At 41.7% G+C, this 26327-nt stretch overlaps 1 protein-coding gene across 10 annotated transcripts in view; it reads left to right on the top strand.

Annotated features, from left to right (window-relative positions):
* The window catches only part of PLPP4 (phospholipid phosphatase 4), a 132554-nt gene that overhangs the window by 44696 nt on the left and 61531 nt on the right, over positions 1-26327 (top strand). For 6 of the 10 annotated variants that reach the window (XR_007245323.1, XR_007245322.1, XR_007245321.1 and 3 more), the window contains exons 3-5: positions 9427-9517; positions 16300-16363; positions 17846-17970. Coding sequence is in view for 7 of the 10 variants with exons in the window: in XM_048506558.1 (XP_048362515.1) it covers positions 9427-9517; positions 16300-16363; positions 17846-17970 (280 nt within the window). In the remaining 3 variants the exon portion in view is untranslated. Of the gene's footprint in view, positions 1-9426; positions 9518-16299; positions 16364-17845; positions 17971-26327 lie in introns of those variants that run through there. The other 4 variants (XM_048506561.1, XM_048506563.1, XM_048506562.1 and 1 more) reach the window with 3 other exon arrangements.

Raw genomic sequence — 26327 nt, 5'->3', positions numbered from 1 at the left:
CTCCTAAGGAGGCAATTGTTATTGCCCAATGTCTAATATGCTTTTCCTGTGGAAGGTAATTGAGTGAGCAGTGGCTGAGCAATTCCAGGTCTTGATGAAACATCTGCTTTTGACCTTTGTCAGTTGAGCTTTAGGCCCATCTTTAGGGTGAGGCAGCACTGGTCATTTTGGCTGATGATCTCTGTTTACATCTGGATAAAGGCATGCCAGCAGGTCTGATCCGTCTGAATCTATCAGTGGACTTTGATAAGGTTGATCGTTAGGTCCTGATCAACTGCATTGCATCCCTAGAGATTGCCCTTAACTGATTCTTCTCATTCCTCCAGGGACATTCTCAGAGGGTTGCTATCACAGGTTTTCCCAACAAGGCCTGAATGGTGGGGTCTTACCGGGTTTGATCCTCTCTGCAATGTTATTTAACATATATGTGCACTCTCTTGCTGAGATCTTCAGGAAGTTGATGTTGAGTGCTATCAATGTGCTAATGACACTCAGCTCTTCCTCCTGCTGCATAAGCAGCCAGTGGCAGAGCTCTTGGCACTATTCCAGTGTCTGGATGTGATAGTCCACTGATTAAGGGGGAACTGGATGAAGTTGAATCCATCTAGGATGGAGATCATGTGGCTGGAGGGTAATTGCTAAGACTTGATGGTGTCTAGCTGACTGTAAAGAACTTTGGAATTTGGTTGGATTCCACACTATTGTTGGATAAACAAGTGTCCCTGATAGCAAGGTTGGCATTTTTCATCTACACCAGGCTCACCAGCTGGCTCCTTGTTTGTCTGGGTGAGACCTTGCCTTATTAATCCATGTAATGATCTCCTCCAGATTGATCTATTGTAATTTGCTCTACATAGAGCTACCTTTGAAAATTCTTTGGAGACTGCCGATGATTCAGAATGTAGCAGCCAGGGCACTGACTGGAACATCATGGTCAACTCATATTACTCCAATTTTGTGGCAGCCTTGCCGGCTACCAGTTAGTCGCCAGATCCAAATCAAGGTTCTGGTGTTAAGCTTTTAAGCCCTTAATAATCTTACCTACGAGACTGCCTCTCCTGTTACAACCCCCTGCACTCCCTTTGGTCATCATCCAGGGGTCTCTTGCAAGTGCCTGGGCCCAAGATGGCTCAGTTAGCTTTCACCAGAAGAAGAGCTTTCTCAGTTGTGGCCCCTACATGTGGAATGCACTCCTATATGGTATTTGTTCCCTAGTGGGTTTGTTTAGCTTCTACAAGGCATGCAACGCTGCATTGTTTGAGTTGCTCTTTGGAGTGTAATCCACAAATTTGAGGTGTTTCATTGGTAGTATGGTGCGTGCTATGTATTTTAATATTACAATATTTTTAAGTTAATATTTTATATTTGTCAACTGCTTTCGTGTTGTTTTTAACTCATTCGTAGTATTTTATGTTGCAAGTTGCCATGAGATCCTTTGGGTGAGTAGTGATGGGGCAGTGGGGAGTCAAGTCAAACAGACAGTCTGCCAAGAGATGAAGGAGGCCCATCACCCTTGCTCTTGACATGTGTATAGTAGCAGGAGGTTCTTTCACAATGAACCCAAATTAGTAGTTCTCTCTGGGCGTACAGACCTGCAGATGTGGGCAGCTTGTAACCCATCTGGGAATCATGATTCATGTACATAGAGTATTGAGCCCTATATTTAACCAAGCTGCCTCTAGTTTTGTTCTCAGTATGCATGATGGAGTAAACAACCCTCATAAATTAAACAATGGTCTTTTATGGATTCTTTCTGAAGATGAATGACGTTCCTTAACTTTTCATGAAGCACAGATGCAACTGAGGAGATACTCATACATAAAAGCCTGAGGGTTCTTTGGTTTGCTCTCCTCTGTTCCCTTCTCTTGCTCTTGTATGCAGCTCAGCAATTAGACACTTTTCTGTCCACATAATACAATGTGCTTTCTCATTACATCTGAATCATAAAATGTTCTCATGTTTAACCTGCAGATCAGGATTCCCAATTCTAGCTTACTGCTGGTTTGGTGGGAACAGACGAAGCATTAGTTTATACAACAATCTCTCCCCATATGCCCCACTACTTAAACTGTGATCCTCAGGTTACTACCTAGTAGCTGTTGCCCTGCTTGGCCTAGCCTGCCTAACACTGGCCAGTTCCCATGTTTGTTTTTTCTATTGTAGCACCTACCCTATAGAATAGATCCCCAATGGAGGTGGGAAGATCCCATCTTTAGATGTGTTTAGAAGCTACTGCAAGCCTCTTTCATTTCCTGGAGATTTTCTTGGGATGTAGGCTTCAGATATTTTTGGAAGGAGGGAGTTACTGTGGTTAGTGTCACACTTTGTTTTCAGTTTGGATTCATAATTGCCTTGTGCCACAAAAGAAAAGTGGGTTATAAATATTTTCATCTTCAAATCTTTATTATGAGCCAAGATCAGCGAATAAATATATAAACATTTTAATAGTGCTGAAGTCTAGAATGCAGACATGTGAAGGAAGAAAGTATCTGAGGACGCCTGGGCTTCTGCACTCTCTCCTCAGTCTTTGAAACTGTAGTTTTCTGATATGGCTGTGGAGTGCTATGATTGTTTTGTTTTCATATTGCTATACTTTTAGAGTGCATGCATAGCAATTAGGAAAGGAGTCCCCCATTTTTATGTATACCTTCATTATACAATGGAAAGGGGATGCCAAGTCTAATCAGACATGCATTCTAAACTTTAAGAAAGCTGATTTCAGTAAACTTAAGAAACTACTGGGTGTGATCCCATGGTTAAGAATACTAAAGAGAAGGGTCTACAAGATGGATGGGAGTTTCTTAAAAGTGAGATCTTGAAGGCACAATTTAAAACAGTTCCAATTAGGATAAAAAATGAAAGGTGTCTAAAGAAACCAGGATGGATGTCTAAAGAACTCTCGTGAGTTAAGATATAAAAGGGACATGTACAAGAAATGGAAAAGGGGGGAAATTACCAAAGAGGAATTCAAACAAATAGCCAAGACATGTAGGGAGAAAGTAATAAAATCTGAAGCTCACAAAGAGCTCAGACTTGCGAGAGATGTTAAAAACAATAAAAAGACTTTTTGGGTTATGTCCATAGCTAAAGGAAGAAAAGGGATATGATAGGGTCACTGCATGGATAAGATGGTGAAATTCTAACAGGGGACAGAGAAAAGACAGAACTACTCAACATATCTTTTGCCTCGATTTTTTTCCTGAAGAAAAACAGTGCTCAACTGGGGGGAAATTGATCAGAAGATACAGTGGGGAAATTCAGCACAGAATAAAGAGCTAGTACAGGAATATCTGAATACTTTTAATGAATTCAAATCTCCAGGGCCTGATGAACTACATCCTGGGGTATTAAGAGAACTTACAGAAGTAATCTCAGAACCGCATGCTATAATCTTTGAGAACTCCTGGAGAACAGGAGAAGTCCCAGCAGACTGGAGGAGAGCTAATGTTGTCCCCATCTTCAAAAAGGGGAAAAAAGAGGACCCAAACTACTGTCCAGTCAGCCTGACATCAATACCAGGAAAGATTCTAGAGCAGATCATTAAGGAGACAGTCTGTGAGCACTTGGAAGGGAATTATGTGATCACTGAAAATCAACATGGGTTTCTCAAAACAAGTAATAAGTAATAATCTTATCTCTTTTTTGATAGAGTGACAAACTTGGTAGATGAGGGGAATGCTGTGGACTTGATTTTAATAAGGCCTTTGACAAGGTGCCTCATAATATCCTTGCAAGTAAGCTGGAAAGATGTGGACTAGACAATGCAACTGTTAGATGGATTTGTAATTGGTTGACTGGCCGAACACAAAGAGTGCTCATCAATGGCTCATTTTCATCCTGGAGAGAAGTGAGTAGTGGAGTGCCACAGGGTTCTGTCCTGGACTCAGTGCTATTCAGTATTTTTATCAATGACTTGGATAATGAAATAGAGGACATGTTAATCACATTTGCAGATGATACTAAATTAGGAGGAGTTCAAAATGATCTGGACAGATTAGAGAGCTGGGCCAAAACTTACAAAATGAATAAATATAAGATTCTACACTTATGCAGAAAAAATGAAATGCACAGATATAGGATGGGTGACACCTGGCTTGACAACAGTATGTGTGAAAGGGATCTGGGAGTCTTAGTAGACCACAAACTGAACATTGCAGTGTGATATGGCAGCCAAGAAAGCCAATGTGATTCTGGGTTGTAACAATAGGAGTATAGTGTCTAGATCGAGGGAAGTAACTGTACCACTCTACTCTACTCTGAGGCCTTGGTCACACCTCACCTAGAGTACTGTGTTATTTAGAGAACTGTGATCTGGCTACCGCAATTTAAGAAGGATATTGATAAGCTGGAACATGTCCAGAGGAGGGCAACCAAAATGGTAAAAGGTCTGGAATCCATGCCCTACAAAGAGAGACTTAGGGAGCTGGGGATGTTTAGTCTGGAGAAGCAAAGGTTAAGGGGGGGACATGATAGCTATGTTTAAATATTTGAAGGGATGTTATTTCAAATAGGGAGCAAGCTTGTTTTCTACTACCTCAGAGACTAGGACATAGAGTAATGGATTCAGGAAAAGAGATTCCACTTGAACATTAGGAGGAACTTTCTGACTGTCAGGGCTGTTCGACAGTGGAATTCACTGCCTCAGAGAGTTGTGGAGTCTCCTTTGGAGGTTTTTAAACAGAGGTTGGATGATCATATGATGGGAGTGCTTATGATGGGAGTTCTTTGATTGTGTGCTCCTGCATGGCAGGGGGTTGAGCTTGACAACCTTTGTGGTCTCTTCCAATTCTATGATTTTATGTTTTTAAAGGGTAAAATCATCTAAAATACCTGACCTTTGATTTGGCAGTAATTTTCTGCTAATGAAAGACGCTGACTAAACATCCCCAGCTCCCTAAGTCTCTCTTTGTAGGGCATGGATTCCAGCGCTGACTGGAGGGCCTTTCCTGGGAGATAGAGGACTCTCAGGAATAGAATGAGGATCTGCAGTAGGATAGAGAAATCAGTGAAAATCTCTCCTCCACTGTTCTGCTGACAGAAAATTTCTCATGGATCCATCCTATTATTCATACTCCTCAACTGACATAGCACATATCTCTTTTCCCTTTTATTACCCTCTACAATTGTACCTGAATACAGAAATATGTCCTTTGAAGTTGGAGGGAGATAAAGAGAAACATTCCAAGTGTCACCCTTGATGATACATACAATGCTGTATTTCCAAGTTCTCTGTTCTGGTAAAGTGGTGTCTGCTTTCTTCTAGAGAAAAGCATTCTTTCCTTTCCTTTCCTTTCCTTTCCTTTCCTTTCCTTTCCTTTCCTTTCCTTTCCTTTCCTTTCCTTTCCTTTCCTTTCCTTTCCTTTCCTTTCCTCAAAAATATGAAAACCCAGCTGTCCATATCCATTGCAAGGCGACACATTTCAGTAGTATAAACTCATCCTGAGCAATTGAAATGACCATTAAGGAATAAAGTCATCCCTAAGTGTAAATAATTATTTTTTGTATTTACCCCAATCCTGGGGGGGGGGGGGATTTACTTGTAGAAGTGGTGCGGGGATGTGCCAGTGGATTTGCCCTCCTCAGGGCACTTAACCCTGTGTAGGAGCAAATCCACCAGTGGGCAGTCACTGCAGGTCTCCATGGCAGCTGTGTCAATCCTTCTGTAACCCTATCACCTCTGCCAGCATAGTGGGGGCATTCTAGAGACCTTAGTTGGCTTTCACCTGGCCTTTGCTAACTAGAATGCCAATGCCGAGGGCTTGGCCACCTTTTTGGGTATCACAGGCCCATAAAGTCTAATGGACAGCTTTTCAGCAATGGGGAGGCTTTTTCTGTTGTTTTTTAATCTCCCTGAGCTGCAGAGAAGGCCTTTTGGAGTTGGTGGAGCAGCACCAGGGGCTCTGGACTGGGATGTAAATCTTATCTGCTGGTATCTTTTCCTGAAATAAAGACTGAACTCCAGTTGGTTTCAAAGGAGTATTTATTTGATTCTGGTATTTTATGCACTTGTGGTCTGCCTCACATTAAGCGCACACTTCCTTTTGGTTGGATTCTCAATTATGTACTTACTTTGGCCTCTTCAAAAGTCACTGAGCTTTCAGATCAGAGAAGCTCTGCACTTTCCAAAATGCAACTTTTCCTTTCCTTTGCTAGGAAGCCAAAGGGAATTATGATGTGTTACACTTTCTTTTGGTTTTCCTGCTCCTCCTCATCCTCCACAGACATAAACAACAGCTCTTCTGGCAGGATTGAAAGGACTGGGCTTTTTAAACTTTTCTAACTGCAGATCAACTATAATGCAGTAGCCCATGAACTTGACCCAAGCCAGCACCACAAAAAAAATGAAAAACAGCTAAAAGGAGGGATTAGTGCAGCTGGGGAAGCTTCACAGCAGAAGAATTCCTGTGCAAACAGCAGACCACGGGAAAAACACTCTGCAAAATAAACAGCCACACTGTCAAGCAGTAAGTGCACCAAAGGCCTCTGTCAAGGCAGCCAGGATGAATAATTTATTCATTTTTGTCTAAGGGAAGTTTTGCCCATGAGAACTGTTCTGGAAGACTACACTATATGGTTCCTTCACCATAGGCTTGATCTGCCCAGGCAATCAGCAAAAAACTTGGATCTGAGCATTTCCTGATGTTTGGAAAGGCACACATTTTGTTTGTTCAACCCCTCGAGCAGCAGCAGCCAGTCTGCTCCATCCTCCGGCAGGTCCTGCATGCACCTGCCGCTCTGCCCTGCACTGCTCCAGCGCCTCCACCCCACCCCTCTGTCTCTGGCCCACCCACTCGAACAGGGGCCAGCCTGCTCTAGCCTCCAGCAAGTCCTGCATGCACCACTCTGTGACTCTCTAGCATCTCCGCCTCCTCTGCCCCCCCTCGGACAGCAGCCACCCAGAGCACAGGCACCAGGCCCGCCAGTTGAGTCCTTCCTGCTTGCCGCGGTGCCCACATGTCATGGCCAGTGGCCCAGGCCAGCCTAGATGTGTGTGTGTGGGGCGAGGGGGGTGATTTTTCACCCCCCATATGACGAACTCTGTACGCATGTGCCCACAGAAAGGGCTCTGAGTGCCACCTCTGGCACACGTGCCATAGGTTCGCCACCACTGTTCTAGGCACTAAGCTGGGAGCCAGGTATTCCACACAAAAGCTCTGCATTAGTTATTGTCGTCAAATCACTCTAGATAAACCCCAAGACACTTAGCTTTCTTGTTCGTTCACCCAGTCAAGGTAAGGTACATTAAGTACATCTTCTCTACGATCTTTCAATTTGTGTCTGTGTGAACATTTTTGCAGTGCTAAGTTTCCTTGTCCCAATAATTGTGTAGTCATCTAATTATTTTCAAACTCCTTTAGAAATGTGGGAGAACTCTAATGAGTGATGCTTCAGTTGCTGCTGTTGTGAACAAAAGAATTGTTAAGACATTAACACACCTGCTAATTCTAGCTAAATGAGTTTCTGTTAATAAACCTTACAATGCAGACCTTTTAATAACTTCAGTGGGCTTTTTTGGTAGCCATATTTACTAGCATTCTGAAGTAATGAATTCTTCTGTAAATTCCCAAATGTGTTGAGAAAAATTTGGTAAATGGGATATCTCTCCTTATGATTGCAGGGCTATGAGTCTTGCCTTAATCTTCATAGGAATAGGTAGAGACCAAAAAGAGTACCCTTTCAGTGACTTTCCTTTGTCAATGATGACAGTCCCAACATCGTAATTATTGTAGAACGCACTAGTTTTAGATGATGTTTCCTGCAGAAAATGCAGAAACATGGGGAAATTATGCATACTGGAAATCCATTCAGATTTACCAGACATATATATGAGTTCCACATGTTGGCTGAAGGAAACACTTATGTATAGGTTCGGTACATAAGTATAGTTGCCCTGAGTTATGTAATAGCACCAAATTGGTACACTTTGGGGGCAAATAAGGGACTTGAGATTCAGTATCTCTAAACCCTAGGAAGACTAATCTGATTTTAGGAAATACACTTTTTTAATCTAAATCTCATCTCAAATCTGGAACAATCCTTTCTGTTAAAGCACACAAATGAATAGAAGTGATGAATGGTGGCATTATCTTTACCTTAATGAAGCTTGCAATAAGATGGCCTCTGTGGGCACTGACATATTTCAGTACAGACAGTTCCCTGCATATTTCCATTTATCCAGCCTCTGAACTGTAAATCAGACAATGGTCTCTTTTTGGGGCTGGAAACTAGAACAGGAACATAATAGGTGTTGGCCAAGTAAATACATGGTAGATGTTGGCCAAGTGATTAAAATAAAAAGCAAATGCTGCTACTTAGCTTTTGAGATCTGATGAGATTGAGCTATCCTAAGCAAACCAGGTTAGGGCACTTGTAACTGTAGAGTTTATTTAGGACATTTTAATGCTACTAGCTTGATGTAGTGATTAAGAGTGGCAGAGTCTAATATGGAGAACTGGAATTGATGACTCACTCCTTTACATGAAGCCTACCAGGTAACTTTGGAACAGTTACAACAGTTACAACTTTGGAACAGTTACAACTTTGGAACAGTTACAACTCTCATCCCACACAGAGGTAGGCAATGGAAATAACCTCTGAACATCTCTTGCCTTGAAAACCCTACTGAGTCACCAGAAGTCAGCTGTGACTTGGTGGCACACACACACATGCATATAGTGCTGCGTTTTCAGAGTCCTGCTCCAAGCAGCTTAAGTTTCTAATATATTGGCATCTAATGGATTGTAATATATTGGTTTTCAGAAGCATGCATGTTCAACAACTGTTTACATTATTATATAAACTTAAAATTTATAATCATAACAATTTAAAGGATTCTTTTTTCTTGGAGAGGGGAGAAAAATACCATACACATCAACTACAGTTTCATATTGAATTGCACTCACTGCTAATCTCGGAACTTTTCTTGTAGTAGGCAACTTCTAAAGGCAAACAAAGATGAACATGTATGCAAAAGACTACTGAATGTTACTGGAACAGAACAATCATACTTTAAGGTATGCATAGTATGCATATACTTACCTGCATTCATGTGCACAAAATCTACGTACATACAGAAAGGCAAACCCACTGTGATTTAGATATTGCTTAAAAATACTGCAAACAGTAATGATTGGTAATTTTGCAAGAATCATCTTTTTAATCGCAGTTTTTATTTCAAAAATTTGCATATTTAAGAAATAGCTTCCAGTGATTCGTTAAAATTCAGAAGCAAGGGTATGATTATTTTATAAGGCATATTTGTTCTTTAGTTTCAGATAGTAATTGTGTAACTTTGCTTGAAGCCAGTAGCATAATAGAGATTGTGCAGCCAGATCATCTAAATTAAGCTAAATGGAAATTATTAATTCCATGGGACTGATGGAGCAATGATGGTGGTGACAAGTGATACTTTATTATCTTTCATAGGCAATTTCATTCCTGACTCCGCTGGCAGTCATTTTTGTGGTGAAAATCATCCGACGGACCGACAAGACTGAAATTAAAGAAGCTTTTTTAGGTACGCTGAGCGCTGTATTGATTTTAAAAATTGAAAAGTTACTTCATGAATTGGATCGCTCTTTTTTTCTAGAAAGATCCATCCAATGTTCTTACACTTGAAAGGAAAATACAGTTCTTGTACTTCATAGGGTGACAGCTTTCCACTTCTCTTGAAAATCTGTGTTCTCTATGGTTTAAGTCATTAAAACATGAGCAGCAAATGCAAAGAAAGGCAAGAGGAGTGGGCAAAAGTTATGCAGGTTGAGGGTTGTAGTAAACAATGTTTTTATCCTTGCAGGCTAGAACAAGTGTGTATATATATTCAAGTTGGTAGGAAAAAATTCTCTCAGTTGATCTTTTTAAAAAATTGCCAAACTTCTTAAGTCATGAAAGATCATGTCAAACTTTTCCAGTTGAGTGCCACAAAATAATATGCACAAGCTTTCACAGTTTATTAAGAAAAGGAAAGACAGTCTGTGATATTCTACATAATCATGCTAAGTTTTTTCTATTTTTCAAATATCCTCCCATATATTATCTCCACAACCTATGCAACAAATCTGTAAGAAAGGCAAATATTATCTAGAAGGTGTTTTGCATCTTGGGGTGGGGAGTGGGTCTCAGGCAGCTGGAGGTGCCCCTCCCTTTTCCTTTTTGCCATGGCAGTCCTTCTGGATGGACCTTCTGAGCAGGCTTCTGTGGTATGGGCTGTGACACCAACAATGGGTGTTGATGGGAGCTGAGAGCGGTACTGCTAAGGTGGACCTAGTCCATCTTGACCCCTTTTAGCCAGAGTCTGCTGTACAGCCCACAGTCAGTTGTCTTGTGGGATGGGATGCTTTTGGTAGTGTGCACGTCTCCTCCCATGTTGGGCAAGGATGTAGGGGGGGTTCTCGGGTTCAGCCCCCCATTACATGTCCTAAGCGCCATCCCCCATTTGTGGGGTTTTTGTATTTTTGTATTTTTTTGTTTTTGGCCTGCAGTGGGCGCAGTTGTTACGCTAGCAGCCCCGAAATTTCAGGAATTTGTTGGGAGATTCTCCTGATGATACCACCCAGGTTTGGTTCAGTTTGGCTCAGGGAGTTTAAAGTTATGGACTCCCAAAGAGGGTGTCCCATCCCCATTGTTTCCAATGGGGATGGGAGCTAATAGAAGATGGGGGTCCATAACTTTGGACCCCCTGAACCAAACTTCACCAAACCTGGGTGGAATCATCAGGAGAGTCTTGTAAAGATACCCTGAAAGTTTGGTGAGGCAGGGGAGTCTGCCATCCCTGGGCTTGGAGAGCTGCTTTTATAAGCACTGAGGCCGGAGGTGGGGCTTGGGGAGGCATGACCACACCCCCAGGGGTGGGTGGGGGCGTGACTCCACCCCCAAACCCCCCATAAAAATCTATACCTACATCACTGATGTTGGGGATCCCCTTAAGAGGTCTTGGGGGAGGAGCCACTAAAGGACATGCCCAACTGGCGGCTGTCATCTGGTTTCATTCACAGGTGGGAGAGAAATCATACAGTGGCTTGAACTTGTGTGGGATCCTAAGTTCTGCCATCTCATATGGTTTCATGCAATAGGCAGGCTGTGGAGGGTTGCTGCTGCATGACAGGCAGGTTAGCCAATGTTTGGATTTGTCCCTCATGCCTCAGCAACACTAATAGTTGTAATCAGTGTAATCCATAAAGCTGAGGCTGTAGTTTACCCTAGCATTATGTCAGTACTGTGTTACTGGCCTCTTGCTGCCTCTTGCCTCCCCTCTGGACCTGGGTCTGTGATGGTCTCCACTTTGCTGATTTGGGGAAGAGGCTAAGCTTGCTGATTTGGGGAAGAGGCTAAGCTTGGGAAGAGGCTAAGTTTGCCTAACACCAGTTACTGTACAATCCTATGCAAAGTTACTCCATTCTAATATCTCTCATTTTAGTGGGCTTAAACTGCAGTATCTACACAGGGCTGCCGTATTGGTGTGGTTGCAGCTATGATATCTTCTAGAGTCCCCCCACCCACACCACAACCCTTTTGGGTCAGGTTCTGTTCTGTCCCTGCTACATCAGTTTTGTGAAGACCCTCTGCTTTGCCAAATGATAAATGGATAAGCATGAGGGGAATTTATTGTCGAAGGCTTTCATGGCCGGACTCAACTGGTTGTTGTAGGCTTTCCAGACTGTGCGGCCATGGTCTGGTAGATCTTGTTTCTAATGTTTCACCTGCATCTGTGGCTGGCATCTTCAGAGCTGTATGACAGAGAGAACACAATGAAGGGAATGTACTAACACTGTTTTTCTCTTTTGAATCATCATCATCATCATCATCATCATTGAGCTTCAGCGTCTATGGCACAAATCAGCTGAGGTCGTCCCAGTGGTAATCAGCACGCTGGGCGCCATCCCAAAAACACTAAGGCAGCATTTGAAACATCTTCGAATTGACAAAATTAACATCTGTCAAATTCAGAAGGCAGCCCTGCTAGGATCCGCACAAATACTACACCGATACATTACAACTTCCTAGGCCTCTGGGTGAAGCTTGAATTGTAATGAAGGCCAACAACCAGCAAAAGATCTGGCAGCTGTGAAATCTACAATAATAAGAATATGCAGTTACATGAATATGCAGTAAATGAAACTAAGCAGGTTGTTTCTTTTAAAGCATAATCACTGTTCTGATTCCACTACAGAACTTTTGGTCACTCACTATTCATTTCATGCTGGTTTTGAGTCACAGTCACTTTCTTCATATTGCTTACTGAAGTGTTGGGAGCACCTTCCTTATGAGGAGAGGCTGCAGCGTTTGGGACTCTTTAGTTTGGAGAGGAGACGTCTGAGGGGGGGTATGATTGAAGTCTATAAAATTATGAATGGGGTAGAAAATGTTGACAGAGAGAAATTTTTCTCTCTTTCTCACAATACTAGAACCAGGGGACATTCATTGAAAATGCTGGGGGGAAGAATTAGGACTAATAAAAGGAAACACTTCTTCATGCAACGTGTGATTGGTGTTTGGAATATGCTGTCACAGGAGGTGGTGATGGCCACTAATCTGGATAGCTTTAAAAAGGGCTTGGACAGATTTATGGAGGAGAAGTCAATCTATGGCTACCAATCTTGATCCTCCTTGATCTCAGATTGCAAATGCCTTAGCAGACCAGGTGCTCAGGAGCAGCAGCAGAAGGCCATTGCTTTCACCTCCTGCATGTGAGCTCCCAAAGGCACCTGGTGGGCCACTGCGAGTAGCAGAATGCTGGACTAGATGGACTCTGGTCTGATCCAGCAGGCTAGTTCTTATGTTCTTATGTTCTTATGGGACTCGTAATTCATTGAGTTGGTATATATTTAGTGTGACATTTGACCTTTCTGTCACTGTAACCCTTGACATATGGTAGAAAGTTATGTGTGTTGCTATGTGAAACAGAACTTTTAGCGCTGTGTGTGATTTTTTTTGCAAGACAGTATGTGGAAATAGTAACATACCGGTATTTGTGCAGGTGCTGTTCAGTATTTCCCCTGAAGTGTGGAAGGATATGAGAAAACACTATGAATACTAGTGACCTACTAAATTCTGGCTCCTAGAATAAGTTCAAGATTGTATTGTGAACTTGTCTGGATTTTCAGCTAAGGAGCTGAAGCAGCAATTGTCTGGAGCTGCTTTGACTTTTTAGTCAGCTGAAAATAATTGATGAAGAACTCTTCCCTTCTGTAGCACAGTGGTTATAATTCAGCACTGAGAAAGCTGAGGTTGATTATGCACAATGTGTTTGCTGCATGGTGGGGGTGAATGTCCATTGCAGCAAGATGTCCTGCACAGATGCATTTCTTCAAGCACCTCTTTCACTTTTCATTCACTCTGCAGCAAGCGAAACAACTTCTAGCATTTTAATTTTACTTCACTGCCAGAGCAGGAAAATCTGCCAGTGAGCACAGCTTCGCCCGGAGATCTTTCCTCTGCCCACATCAGCTACTTTGCACACTTTCTCCCCCCACCCATGCTGTCAGCTCTTTCCTGTTTCTCTAAGTGCTAATATCAATATACTAACAATACAGAGGGCTTTTACAAGGAACAGTGCAAATTCGTCTCTCTTGACTGGTGAACTTCTGTTCTGTAAGGCATGTTGGTTTGTTTGTTGGTACGGGTACCAATAAATGCAGGTGCATGGTGCATTGGAAGAAGGAGGACAACAAAAGGACCATTAAAACAAACACTGGTGAACTCTCCAGCTATGCTTTGCCCAATGACAAGTGCAGTGTTTGTTTTAATGATCCTTTTGTTGTAATCCCATAGAATTCACTTCCAAAGATTCCATTTTCTCTAGCTGATCTGAACTGTGTTATCTGAAAATCAGTTGTAATGTTGGGAGAGCCCCAGCCAACATCTGGAAATTGGCAACCCTACTTGGGACCCACATATTTATTTATTTATTTGTTTGTTTGTTTGTTTGTTTGTTTATTAAATTTGCTATACTGTCCACCCCCAAAGGCCTCTGGGTGGTGTACAGAAGATAAAATTCTTATAAAACCAGATAAATACAATCACATAGTTAACTCCCCCCCCCCATTTTTTTTACTTAGTATTACGAACAGACCAAATAACAGATGGTGACTTTAAAAGACTTTCTACCCCCTTTGGATGGCGCTGGCCACAGCACAATGGTAACCAGCCATGGTAATATACAGGAATAGTGTGTGGGGGGGATGGCAAATCAGTGCCCAGCCTCCCCAAAAGCCTAGTGGAACAACTCCATTTTGCAGGCCCTGTGGAACTGTTCAAGGTCCCACAGGGCCCTGATGGCCAGGGGGAGAGTGTTCCACTATGCAGGGGCCAAGACTGAAAAGGCCCTGGCCTGACTGGAGGCTAGTCACATCATGGAGGGGCCGGAAATCACCAGTAAATTTGTCTCTGCAGAACGCAGAGGCTGAGTAGGGACATACGGGGAGAGATGGGGACCATCGCCTTCAATATGTTTCTGCACCAGCTATGGCACTCAGGCAGTCATCTGTTGACTGTCCCATTACTCAGTGTGGTCCATCTGGCATTGTCCAGATCCCAATGTTTTTCCATCATTGTTCCAGCTCTGTAAACGGTTTCAGTGAAGAGAGAATGTACCCCCATCCCTGCTGGAGATCTTCAGGAGGTGCTGCAAGATCTTCCTGTTTCCTAATGATTTTGAGAGTTTGAATGGCAGGCATCGCTTCAGGAGGGTGTTGCTATTTCATTTTTGTTTTTAACTGAAAGTGTTTTGGACTATTATTGTAAGCTTCTTTGAAACACCAAGAAAGGTAGGCTATAGTTGTTTTAATTAAAAATAAATAGATAAAAGAAAGTTCATCCTATCAAGTGCGTTTCACAAAGGCCTCTTGTTCTCCCTTTAAATACCACATGACTTGTATTCTCTGCTGTTGTGTGAAATACTATATATTTATGAACACCTGATTTGTCATGAGCAAATTATATGCATTGGTATGAACCCCTGATTATGTTTCACAAAAAAATTGAAATAATGAACAATATAACCCTGAAGACTGGTTTACTCAGCTGTGATTTACTCAGGTTGAAACACTCCTGTCTTCTCCAGAGTTATAGAGGAAAACACCTTTCAGACATACTTACATGGTGAAGTGAAATTATGATTTACATATTAGTTTCTTCCTGGTTAGCAGTGAAATGAGAAGCAGGAATAGATTAGTTCATCCACTGCCTTAGGCCCTTTCATCACAAACCCCACCCCACCCCCCAAAAAAAATTGAGATAGGAAATAAGACATTCCTTCTGTACAGTTTTTAGTCTAAAACATTTTATTTCCAGTCTCAAAATGTTTTATTCTTTTTCTGAAAATGTTTTTGAAAACGTTTTCACTTGCGGTGCCTAAGTCTTTAAGATATTTCGTATGCCTCCCGAACGTCTTCATTGGAACCAATTTTTACATCAGCTATCTTGTGCAGTATTTTTGATAGGATTTTTTGTTATTTTGCAGGGTTCTGGTCCCATAGTTTTGAAGACATGACCCCTAGAGAGTCACAGCATGAAGCTTTGAAGCTTCATAGCATCAAATCCACGGTTCTTAAAAATACCCTGGAACAATCACAAAATGATGACCAGGAATTGTTTCGAAAGAATTGAACAAAAGAGGAAGGGAGATTGAAAATGTTTTGCAAATGTTTTCAGAATGTTTTCAATGGCTTGCGTGGAAAGGACCTTTCCCTTGTTCATGATTGATTATAGTTTCCCTGGTGTCTTTTTGGAATTAGGCAGTTAAGGGATAAAGATTTCCCTCAGTGGTCTGTGGCTCAGTGGTAGAGCATCTGCTTGGCCTGCAAAAGGTCCAAGTTTCAATCAGTGGCATCACCACTTAAAAAGGCTCAGGTAGGTGGTATGAAATACCTGTGCCTGGGATATGGAGAACAATTACCAGTCTGAGTACAAAATACTGACTTGGTTCAGTATTAGGCAGCTTCTTGTGTTCTTAGATGGACATACTTTTTCCTAACCCTGTCTGGTAGTTGGCTTGTATGCAGCCTTTTGCTCATCTGATAGAATTTCATTGACCAGTTCCTTAGTAACTAAGCTGGTAATTGTGTTGTTAATTCGCATCATCACTTTATGTAGCTTACATTATGTCTCATTGAAGGAAAATGTGAAAGTATGTGGACATAAACCCATTGAGTCAAGAGGGCATGTAAAGAACCAGAAATAAGCAAGTCCTTCTTTGTTAATAACTAATTTGATACCAAGTCTATTTTTGATTTTTTTAAACAGTTATGCGCTTAAAAAATGGATATGTTACGGTTTTAGATTATGTTCTCTTCTTTTTAGCTGTTTCCTTGGCTCTTGCTTTGAATGGAGTCTGCACAAACACTATTAAATTAATAGTGGGAAGGTAAGTCCTAGTACATTATAACTATTGGCTGAACTTCATAACAGTTGAATATAAATTAAAAAAACCCTTTAATGCTGCTTTGGGGAAATAGTAGTCAAAGAATTCATATAAAATGAATGAAGTAACTTTTTTAGCAACTGCCCCAATAAAATAAGAAAAAAGAGGATGAAAATACTAAATGTATGTTTTTTGCTAGCAGTTTTCTTGTTTAGAAATATCTAGAGAGTGCAGATTTAAAAATTCTTATTAAAAATAGAACTTCTGCAAAAGCCTTAATCAAATAGGATTACTTGCAACAATTTATTTTGTGTCAGGCAGTCCTCTTAGAAATCAGAGTTTGTTCCTAGCATTTCTTCTCCCAAAGACTGCCTCCTGCCATCCTTTTATGATGTACTTTAACAGGTGCAGTGTGAATTCATGGGACTCCCCCCCCCCCCCATGAACCATCCATCAATATCATCAGTATCAATGGATGAACTGGTGCAAGAAGAAGCTATAAAAATAACCTGCTGCAAGGGATTGGTTATTCTTGTTTTATAATTCCTAAACAGAAGGTTGTGAGAATCCACTTGGGAGGTAATGCAGCCATATTGGCATAAAATGGATGTGGGAGGGACATAATATGAGGCAAATTTCTTCCCACCAGAGAAGTGGAATTGAGAGAAGTGAGGCACAGTTAAGAAAAGAGTACAAAGAAGATATAAATCAAAATCTCAGATTTCCCTTGAACACTGGAAGAGAGAACACTAAACAAAAGCCAGCTTATAGAAACAATAAACATCATTCTATTAAGACATAGCATACATCTGCTTTGTAAAAAGCCACAACTATGTGTGTTTTAGATGTATTATTTATTTTATCATGTACAAATGGAATGATTTTTGTGATTTCTATAAATTAAAACCTATTTGTTTATTTCTTTTGAACCTTTTGATTTATAATCTTGTAACTGGTTTTAGGTTCCTTTTTGTCTATAATGAGTAAATTGAAATATCTTTATTTCTCTGCTTGTCCTGACGTAGAACAGTTCGAGTGAGCTGGGATTTATCTATCTTTTCCAGAAGCCTGACTCATCAAAATCAATTCATGGTGTGATACGACTCTCAAACCACTGTTTTGTTTAATCTATATTCCTTCATGTGACCTTTCTCAGGATATGTATGAAGAAACTCTCTTAAATTTGAATTAACCAATTGATTTCTGAAGTTGCTGCTTAGCATCACCAGAGGGTTCCTCCATATTTGGAACTATATCTTTCTCTTTACCTACGTACCATTCTAGACTGTTAAAATTCTTAACTATTTTTGTGGCTAGAAGAAAACAACTCTAGAAGAACACAACAAACTGATTTTATTCAACACAGTATAAAACTGGAGGAAATGATCTCCCTGAGCATACATGGTCAGTTTAACATAATGATCATTTGGGTGTTTTTACTAATGGCTACTTTTCTGTTTCAAATGTCTGTGGTGTTTCTTGTAGACCTCGTCCCGATTTCTTTTACCGCTGCTTTCCAGATGGAGAAATGAACTCTGAAATGCATTGCACAGGAGATCCAGATGTGGTGTCAGAAGGCAGGAAAAGTTTTCCTAGCATCCACTCTTCCTGTAAGTTCATTCTTCCTAATGAAGCGCAATGTTTTCCTTAGCTTTCCTTACCATTGTTCCATCTGATTTTTCCAGACAGATTCATGACAAAAGGAACATTTTTGTTTTCAGTAAGGCAGGGAGGAGTTCCATGTTCTGTTACTAACATTTGGAACTCTTGGCTCATGGCACTACTGGAAATACTATTACAAAAATAGTTATTTATCTGAACAGCAGATTTTTTTTATCAAACCCATCTTAACCAGTAATTCAGGGTAGCAATACACTTGGGTCCGTTCAAATGTCCTGGGGATGCTAAAAAAGGCATTCTGGAAAGGCACTCCACACAGCTTTCTTCCCAAGATGTCCTCAGGACACCTTGTTTTAGCTCAAGGCATCTTGGTTTTGGAGAACACTTCAAAGTACATCTTTTCCCCCTAAGCTGCCTGCAATACATCTCCTGCCTGACTGTGTAGAATGCAGAGCCAAGGAGGCATCTTATTTTTCCAGCCTGACCATTTTGCTCTCTGGTCAGTTTCACCCTCAGCTTGAGCCCAGATGGAAGGATTTGCTAAAAGTTGCCCCAGGATGTTTTCTCTGTAGGCTTCGATCCTGGGTGCCTCTTCAGACTAAAAAGTACACAATAGTACTCAGCTGGTTCTGCCAATGCTGGCAATATATAGTTTTCCTTTAACATTTTTTTGAAAGAGCTATCTTTGAAGATACACAGGCTTGCATAAGAGAATCTCCGTTGCTTCAAAAACACCCATTGAAAAGCATTGGGACCCTGAAGGACAGGTCATGCTGCTCAATGGGTGGTAGAACTGCCCTTCACAGTCCCAATGCTTTTCAAAGGAGTCCTCTGAGCAGCTAAGATTCTCATATTGTGTCTGCTTAGCTATCAAGATAACTCATCAAAAATTAAAAAACAAAATTATATATTGCTGGAATCAGTAGGACCAGCTGAGTACAACTATATGTTTTTTTGGGCTGAAAAGATCGAAGTTTCAGAGCAAACATCCTGGGGAATTTTCAGCAAATGGAGGCAGGGAGAATCCGTTCAGCTACACCAAAATGTCAGGTGCAAGCAGAGGGTGAAACTGACCAGAGAGCAAAATGAGGGCGGAAAGCAGCCTCTTTCCCCCTCTGACACCTTTGCTGTCTGGAAAGCACACCAAATGCTGCCTCTCCTTAAACTGTCCCCCTGACATGTTATTTTGGGGGTGCAGAATGAAAGAGGCAGTCACCTCTTTTTAAGACGTTCTACAGACATCTTTTTTTATGCAGTGTGGAACAGACCATGTTTTTTTCTTTGCCATTTTACCCTCAGTGAGGTAGGTCAGACTGAAAGAGTGTTTCAGTCCCAAAGTCATGCAAGAAACTTCATGGAAAAATTAGAGTTTGGACCAAATCTCTAAGATCTCAGCACTAAACACTACACATCCATGGCTGCCATTAAGCTATTTTAAGACTCATACAACTTGTAACCCAAGTAACTTCCACCAACCATTGACTTGTTGGGACAGAAGTTGTACAAACCTGATGTGTACTGTGGCTTGTAAATTAAATTAAGATGTTTGTACAAATGTAGAGAATCTAACCTTTTTGTACTGTCAGCTTTAATAAATGTTTGATCAATGTTTACTTTTGTTTTGGGGAAAAATCCTTAAATAGTAAAATCCTTCAAATAGATACATGAATTTACCAAATGACATTGCTGGCCATGGGTCAATTTTTCCATGTTTATCTGTTGACAAAGTTGAACTGGATCAGAACCAGAAGAATTGTGAGCTTTTGTACAGCTTTTGCACATGCCCCATACCTACTCTGATTCTAGGAGGTAGATGGGATAAATAATGGGGCTGAGATAGGTTAGTCATCTTTGTATCTTGTCAGTATTCCAGAATGGCATATTCCCAAGGCACATGGTATATGAATGCCTTCCTGGGTCATTTCAGATAGCATTCACCAGTTCTGGTTTCATTGAAATTACATCCATAGAGGATTCTTCTTTGGCTCTTGCCTTTTTTTGCAGTAACAAAAAACATAGTTATTTCTGAGTATTATGACAGTTGACATGATAAACTACAATGTGCTTCTGGAAATGAGAGCTAAAGGGGACTCGCTACTATTCAGTACAACGTTTGTTTTCTTGTATTAGACTATGCGATGAAAATAAATCATAGGTGCAGGCAATGTGATCTCAAGCTTGTGACAAAGACAGATTACAAAAATCTTTTGAAAGTGGATGATCATCCTTGTCCTTGCTAGCAACTAATTTTTTTGCTGTCCAAGCATCCATGTTCTAGTTGACATTCAGTATGATTTTTGATTGATGCTTTTATTGTATTACCAAGTGTTAACTTGCTTGGTCCTAAATCTAATTCACCCATATTCTCAGCTGACTGTCTTGCAAATCTGCATGAAGGGAAAAGTTCAGAAAAAGATCAGAAAAGGAAAGAGTTGCACTGTGAGAATGGAAATGTACTCTGTCAGAAGCTAACTGGTTACCTCCAGTGATTTTCTTCAAATGTGACATTGTTCTTGTGACTAGACCACTTGTTAATGCATAGGAAAGGGCAGTGAAACATGCAGGAGAGCCCCATGGAAAAAAATACTGTATATACTCGTGTATAAGCCGAAATTTTCAGCCTTTTTTAAGGCTGAAAAATGCCCCCCTCGGCTTATACGCGGGTCACACACACACCCCGTGCGGAGCTACAGCGCTTACTCATGCGTTGTGAAGCCTCGCCCCCCTCACTAACTCACACTTTCTTTTTTGCAGGCTCTAAGTTTAAGGCGTGGTTTCAGGAAAGCTGCCGGCTTTCTTTCTTGCAGGCTCTAAGTCTACAGGGAAGCTGCCGCTTGGGGCAGCCTGTTCTATGGTTTTCTTAAAAGGGAAATGCAACATACTTCTCATACATGTATAAAAGGTTTTAGTTAAGCCAAGAATAGACATGCATCAGTGTAATGTCCTACCTACAGAGGCCCAGAGATAAATGATTTTACTGTCTTTCACAAGACAGCTTAAAAAGCAAACCAACTTCATAACTTTGTTTTAGTGATGCCTAATAGCTTGCATTTTAGTGATTTTAATGGTTTCTATCCATGAAAAAATGGTTCCCATTTTTTTGATTGCGGTGGAACTGGATGCAAGTGATCCGCTCAGTGTTGGATAGATATGGGGAATATTCAAAACGAACCATTCAGAAAAAAAATGATCATGCAAATAATCTTGAATGCTTTAATATGGGAAATACATACAATCTATAAAGGTCCATACAGAGATATTGATGTGTGCACTATGAATTGGTATTACTGTCTATTTAAACTCAAAGATATCAAAGCTAACAGAACAGCTCAGCCTTTAAAAACTCTGTTTGCATTTTACCCATTCATGCCACCAATTATCAAAAAGTACAAAAAGTTCAAGGTCACAAAACAAGCAGTCATGTATATTTTGTAGGGAAACATTCTTATAGAATTCAAAGATGGAGTGGAAAAAGCTTGACCAAAACAATGTAAATTTTTTCATAAACTCTTACAATTGAAGTCTGACAATTAACAGGCAGCTTAACAGAAATAGAACCCTATGAACCTGTGCACCAATTGAAATCATCATTGAAGGTTATTCTCCAGGTGCTACTGAACATGAAGCATTAGTGGCCTTTTTGTGTGTGGATTTTTAAAAACATTGTAAGATTAATGCTATAGTGCTATAGCCCTAAACCACTATAGATCCCCAGTGCTATATCACCAGCATTCAGATACATTGGATTGCTATGGTGGTCTAGCACTACTGCACTAATCTTAGAATGTTAAAAAAAAGCTGGCGAAGAACATGCCATGAAAAACCAGTCCTTTCAGAAGCATTCCAGACATTTTAAACAGCCCATTAATTCACGAAAAGGAAGACCTGAAAGCCCGAGAAAGCAGTTTTAATGAACAATGGCTGAAACTGGGATGCCAAAAAACCCCAAATGGTTTTGTCTGATATGGTTAAAAAATCCATTATCAGTTGGGAGTCAAAACAGTTGTGTCTGAAAATGACACAAAACAAATATGTTCACATAAGAGCATTTGAAAGGGGTCAACATCACTTTGTTTGCCTTTTCTATCCATTTCCTGCATTTGCTGTGAGAATTATATTCCCTGCGTAAAGTACACCTGAAGAACCTTTAGCATAAATATTCAACATATATTTAACTTGAGTACATCAGTTTTAGGGTCACAATAAGTGCGGCATAGGCAAGTTGCAAGTAGTGTTTTCCACAGTTTTTTTAAAGTTCAAAGCAACTGGGGAAGTCAGTTGGGGCTCCAGCACTAGAGCAAAGGAGTCCCTTTCCATTTCAGTTCCCCTGCAGCTGTGAGAGAGGGATCTGCAGGGACATTGAGTGATGCCTGTGTATTTCTTTTGTGGAAAAAATAATACCTCATGGGTGATTTCAACTGGCATGAAGAAAAAGATTATCTTTCCCTTCCAGTCCTGTTGTTCACGCCTGATTCCCCCTGATTCCCCTCCACAACTGATTTGAATTACATAGGAAATGTGGGAGATGCTCATCATGTATCTACCATGTCAAGTCTAATTTGGACCACTATTAAAATTTGATCAACCAGAGTTTCTGTATCATTTGGGTTTTTGTTACTAGCGTTAAGTCATTTATTACCAACAATGTGGTCACAGTTGACCTAATGAAACAGATAATTAACTGATTGTGTGGTATCCTTTATGGGCAATAATTTGTTTCATTATACAGTGGGTGGTTTAATCGAACAAGATACACAAACAGTTGGCAGCTTCTTTGTGTACTTCAACGGACGAGGCAAATAACATCTTTAAATATATTCTGTAGCAAGGTCAAGTAATTATTGTCATAACATTCATGCCAGGGTAAGATTCCTCAATAAGGGAGGTACCTCTCTTTAGTCTGAAAAGTAATTTGCAAATCAATAATGCTTCACTCTGAATATTTGTTAAACCATTTTCACTGGACAAAAGTCCCTTGTTAAGTATGATCTTGGCTCTGAACAATGTAATGCTGGAAGACTGCATGGGAAATAAACTCTTCTAAAGCCATTTTATGCACGCAGTAAAGAAATTCCAAGCAGACCAGATGCCCAGTGATAAAAGGTTGAAAATTAAATGAGAGAGACTCTTTTTAACATCATTCCACTCTTTGTTACTGTAAATAGACCACTGTTTTTAGCAATTGAAGAATGATTTCTCAGTACATCATTTCTGAATGCTATGCTTGCTGTGAATACTTGATTTCAGGCACCAGCTGCTACTTGAGAGGGGCTGGGAAGTCTGAATTCATTGTAGAGCAATGGAGACAAATGATTTGAAGGTGACCTAAATTTGCACTTGGATCATTTTCAGCTACAAACTTGAATATACTTTTTAATGTACTGGGGTCTGTGAAATCAGTAAAATTTAAAAATTATTCTGACAATTATAGCTTCATTCATTCGTATGAGCAGTAAAGGTGGAGACTCTTGTTATTATTTGTATACTAGCAGGGTACCCGCGCTTCGCTATGGGGAGTGGGAAAAGCAGAACGCAGAAATGCAAATACTCCACCTGTAAGAAACGCAAAGAACTCCACCTGTAAGATGGTTGTGGCCAGTAATATCTTGGAGTGTCCTATTTAGGGCCTCAAAACCTCATGTGTGAGCCATGGTGCAGTCATGGTGCTGGGGTCCCGCCATGAGGCTTCCTATCCTGTGATCACAGCATCTGTATGAAGTTGTTGAGTCACCCTGTAGCGGGTGCAGCAGAAGGAACGGGTTGCTTTGCGTTGAGGAGCGTGGTGTTGGATAGTAGGGCACCCATGGTTTGGTACGTGTTGGTGAGCGCGGCGTCTCTGTGAACTTCAGGGTGACAGTCAGCATACTTCTGTACAGGCTGGTTGTGAACTGAGGGGTGACATGCAGAATATTTCCTCACAGCCTATCTGTGGAGTGACGGGGTGGGTTTTGCATATGTTGCAGCAGCTTCCTGGCTCTGTCTGTGTGTAATGCAATGGGTAAGTTGATGTGTCTATGAAAGGCATGTTCTCCCTTTAGCAGTTTCAGCAGAAGGAACAGGTTCCTGTGTGCTGAGGAGTGCAGTGTTAGGCAGGGCCCCTGTGAATCGCTACGTGTTGGTGATCGCAGTTTCTGTATGAATTCGTTGAGTTACCCTGTAGCAGTTGCAGAAGAAGGAACAGGTTGCTGTGCATGGAGGAGCATCTTGTTGGATAGCAGGGCACCCGTGGTTTGCTATGTGTTGATGAGAGTGGTGTCTGTATGACATTCTATATGTGTTGGTGAGAGCGGTGTCTATATGACATTCATATAGAATGTCAGGGTGACAGGCAGCAAACTTCTTTGCAGTGTGTTTGTGAACTGAGGGGTGACATGCAGCATGTTTCCTCACAGCGTGCCTGTGGTGTGATGGGGTGGGTTTTGCATGGTTTGCAGCAGCTTTCTGGCACTGTCTGTGTGTAATGCAATCTGTAAGTTGCTGTGTGTATGTAAGGCATTGCACCAGTGGATCAAGCATGCCTGTTGTTTGGTGGGCAGGACCACAGCTTGTCAATTTGGATACTGGAGTTAGAGCAGCAATGTGGCCATCACTGAAAAGTCCTGTGACATGAAGCTGTATATGTAAACACGGAATACCAATAACTGTTAGAGTGAGTGACTCATCAAAGGAACTGGAAAGCTGTTCCATTAGTGGGTATTCTCATTGGTTGTTCCATTCTCTTACCCCTTCCCCTGATTACCCCTGGGACAGCCCTTTATAGGCTTTCTTTGCAGTTGTCCAGTTGGATCCCCATCGTCCACTGGATGCTGCAAATCTAACACATTTATAGTTTTTGTAATTAGTAGAGATAAATCCTCCCCTTTAAAAAATCTGGGAGTCTGTTCTATGTCCTCTGTGAGTGGATCGTCTGTATCTGAAAATTGAGTTTCCTTCTGTAAGCATTCACCCTTACTTAGATCCTCTATACACAAGGGACTGTGTTGAGAGAAGCTAAATGGTCCAGGATCTAATGGAACAGCTCTCTCTGCTGGCTGTTGTGGCCATTGTCTGGTATTCTGGGAAGGCTGAAGTCCTCTACTGTCACCCATGGAATGTTCGGGCAGATGGGCAGAGATTAATAGGAAAAACAGAACATAGCTAATAATTCAAGTTGACTTCAATATTTTTGGAAATCCTTTCTTATTGAGTGCCTCGGGCACATGAGGAACTGGCGTGCCAAATTTCAAGTTTGGCGGTTTCTGAGTTCCATTGGCAAGTGAGTCAGTGAGTGGAATTCGCTTATATACGTGTGTGTGTGTGTGTGTGTGTGTGTGTGTGTGTGTGTGTGTGTGTAGAGAGAGAGGTTGCAGTGTGATAGACATCTTTGTGTCTGGGCATTACACAATTATTTTGATCATTTGACAGTACCCTATATGATATTTCCAAAAGAAAATGATAGATCCATGACAATAGATAAGGAACAGAGGCATAGGGCCCATGTGGACATGGGGGTCACATGTCCTGAGCGAAGGCCATTTGGGTCACATGGGAGAATGGAAAATCTCCCCCAAAGCCCTCCTTCCCCCATGCCACTCCATGTGAAAAGGGGAACCCTCCATGGTGGCACTGTCCACCCTGTTCCCCCCCCCCCCAGGCAGCTCCCCCAGGGCTATGCCATGCTCAGCTGGAGCAGCTGCCCCAGACAAAGGGAACCTGCTTGGCAGCTAGGGGGTGAAGGAGAGTCCAGAGGGACAGCCTGGCACAGCGGCAGACAGTCGCACCCCCACTCCCTGGAATGAGGTTTTCTGGTAGCCCGCATTCAGAGGCTGGGCAGCTGCTGGCCCCTCTGCTCTTTGTCCCATCAGGGCCTAGGGTGGGGCCTGCTGGCCTGCTCCCAGTCCTGAAGCCTTATGGAGTAGAGTGGAGGCTGCCAGCAGCCCCATGGCCCAGTTGTCTTGAGGTGAATGTAGGGCCACACCCTGGGCAAATCGGAAGGTCCCATGAGACTGGCAGAAGCCTTCTCGCACCCTGCCCCTAAAAGGTCTGTCAGGCCCGCTGAAGGGTCTGGCAGAGGCCTTCTCGACATCCCCTGCTCCTAAACTTCCACTCTCTCTCACCACTAGCCCTTCCTTGGCACTCCTCCACACTTCTAGCCACCCCTAGCCACCTTCCCTCATCATTAGCCACACCTTGCCACCCTGCTCACCTCTAGCCATCCCTTCCCACCCTCCCCCACCCTAGTACTCACCATCCTCCCCCCAATTCTCACCTTCCACTCCTCCCCAATCCTTAGCCACACCTGCCACATTGTCCATTTCAACAATGTGCACCATTACCTTTTGTAATTATGTGAAGACCGCCATGAGGT

The sequence above is a fragment of the Sphaerodactylus townsendi genome, linkage group LG08, assembly GCF_021028975.2.
Source record: "Sphaerodactylus townsendi isolate TG3544 linkage group LG08, MPM_Stown_v2.3, whole genome shotgun sequence".
In the NCBI taxonomy this organism is placed as follows: Eukaryota; Metazoa; Chordata; class Lepidosauria; order Squamata; family Sphaerodactylidae; genus Sphaerodactylus; species Sphaerodactylus townsendi.
This window is presented reverse-complemented; position numbering and strand designations above follow the sequence as displayed.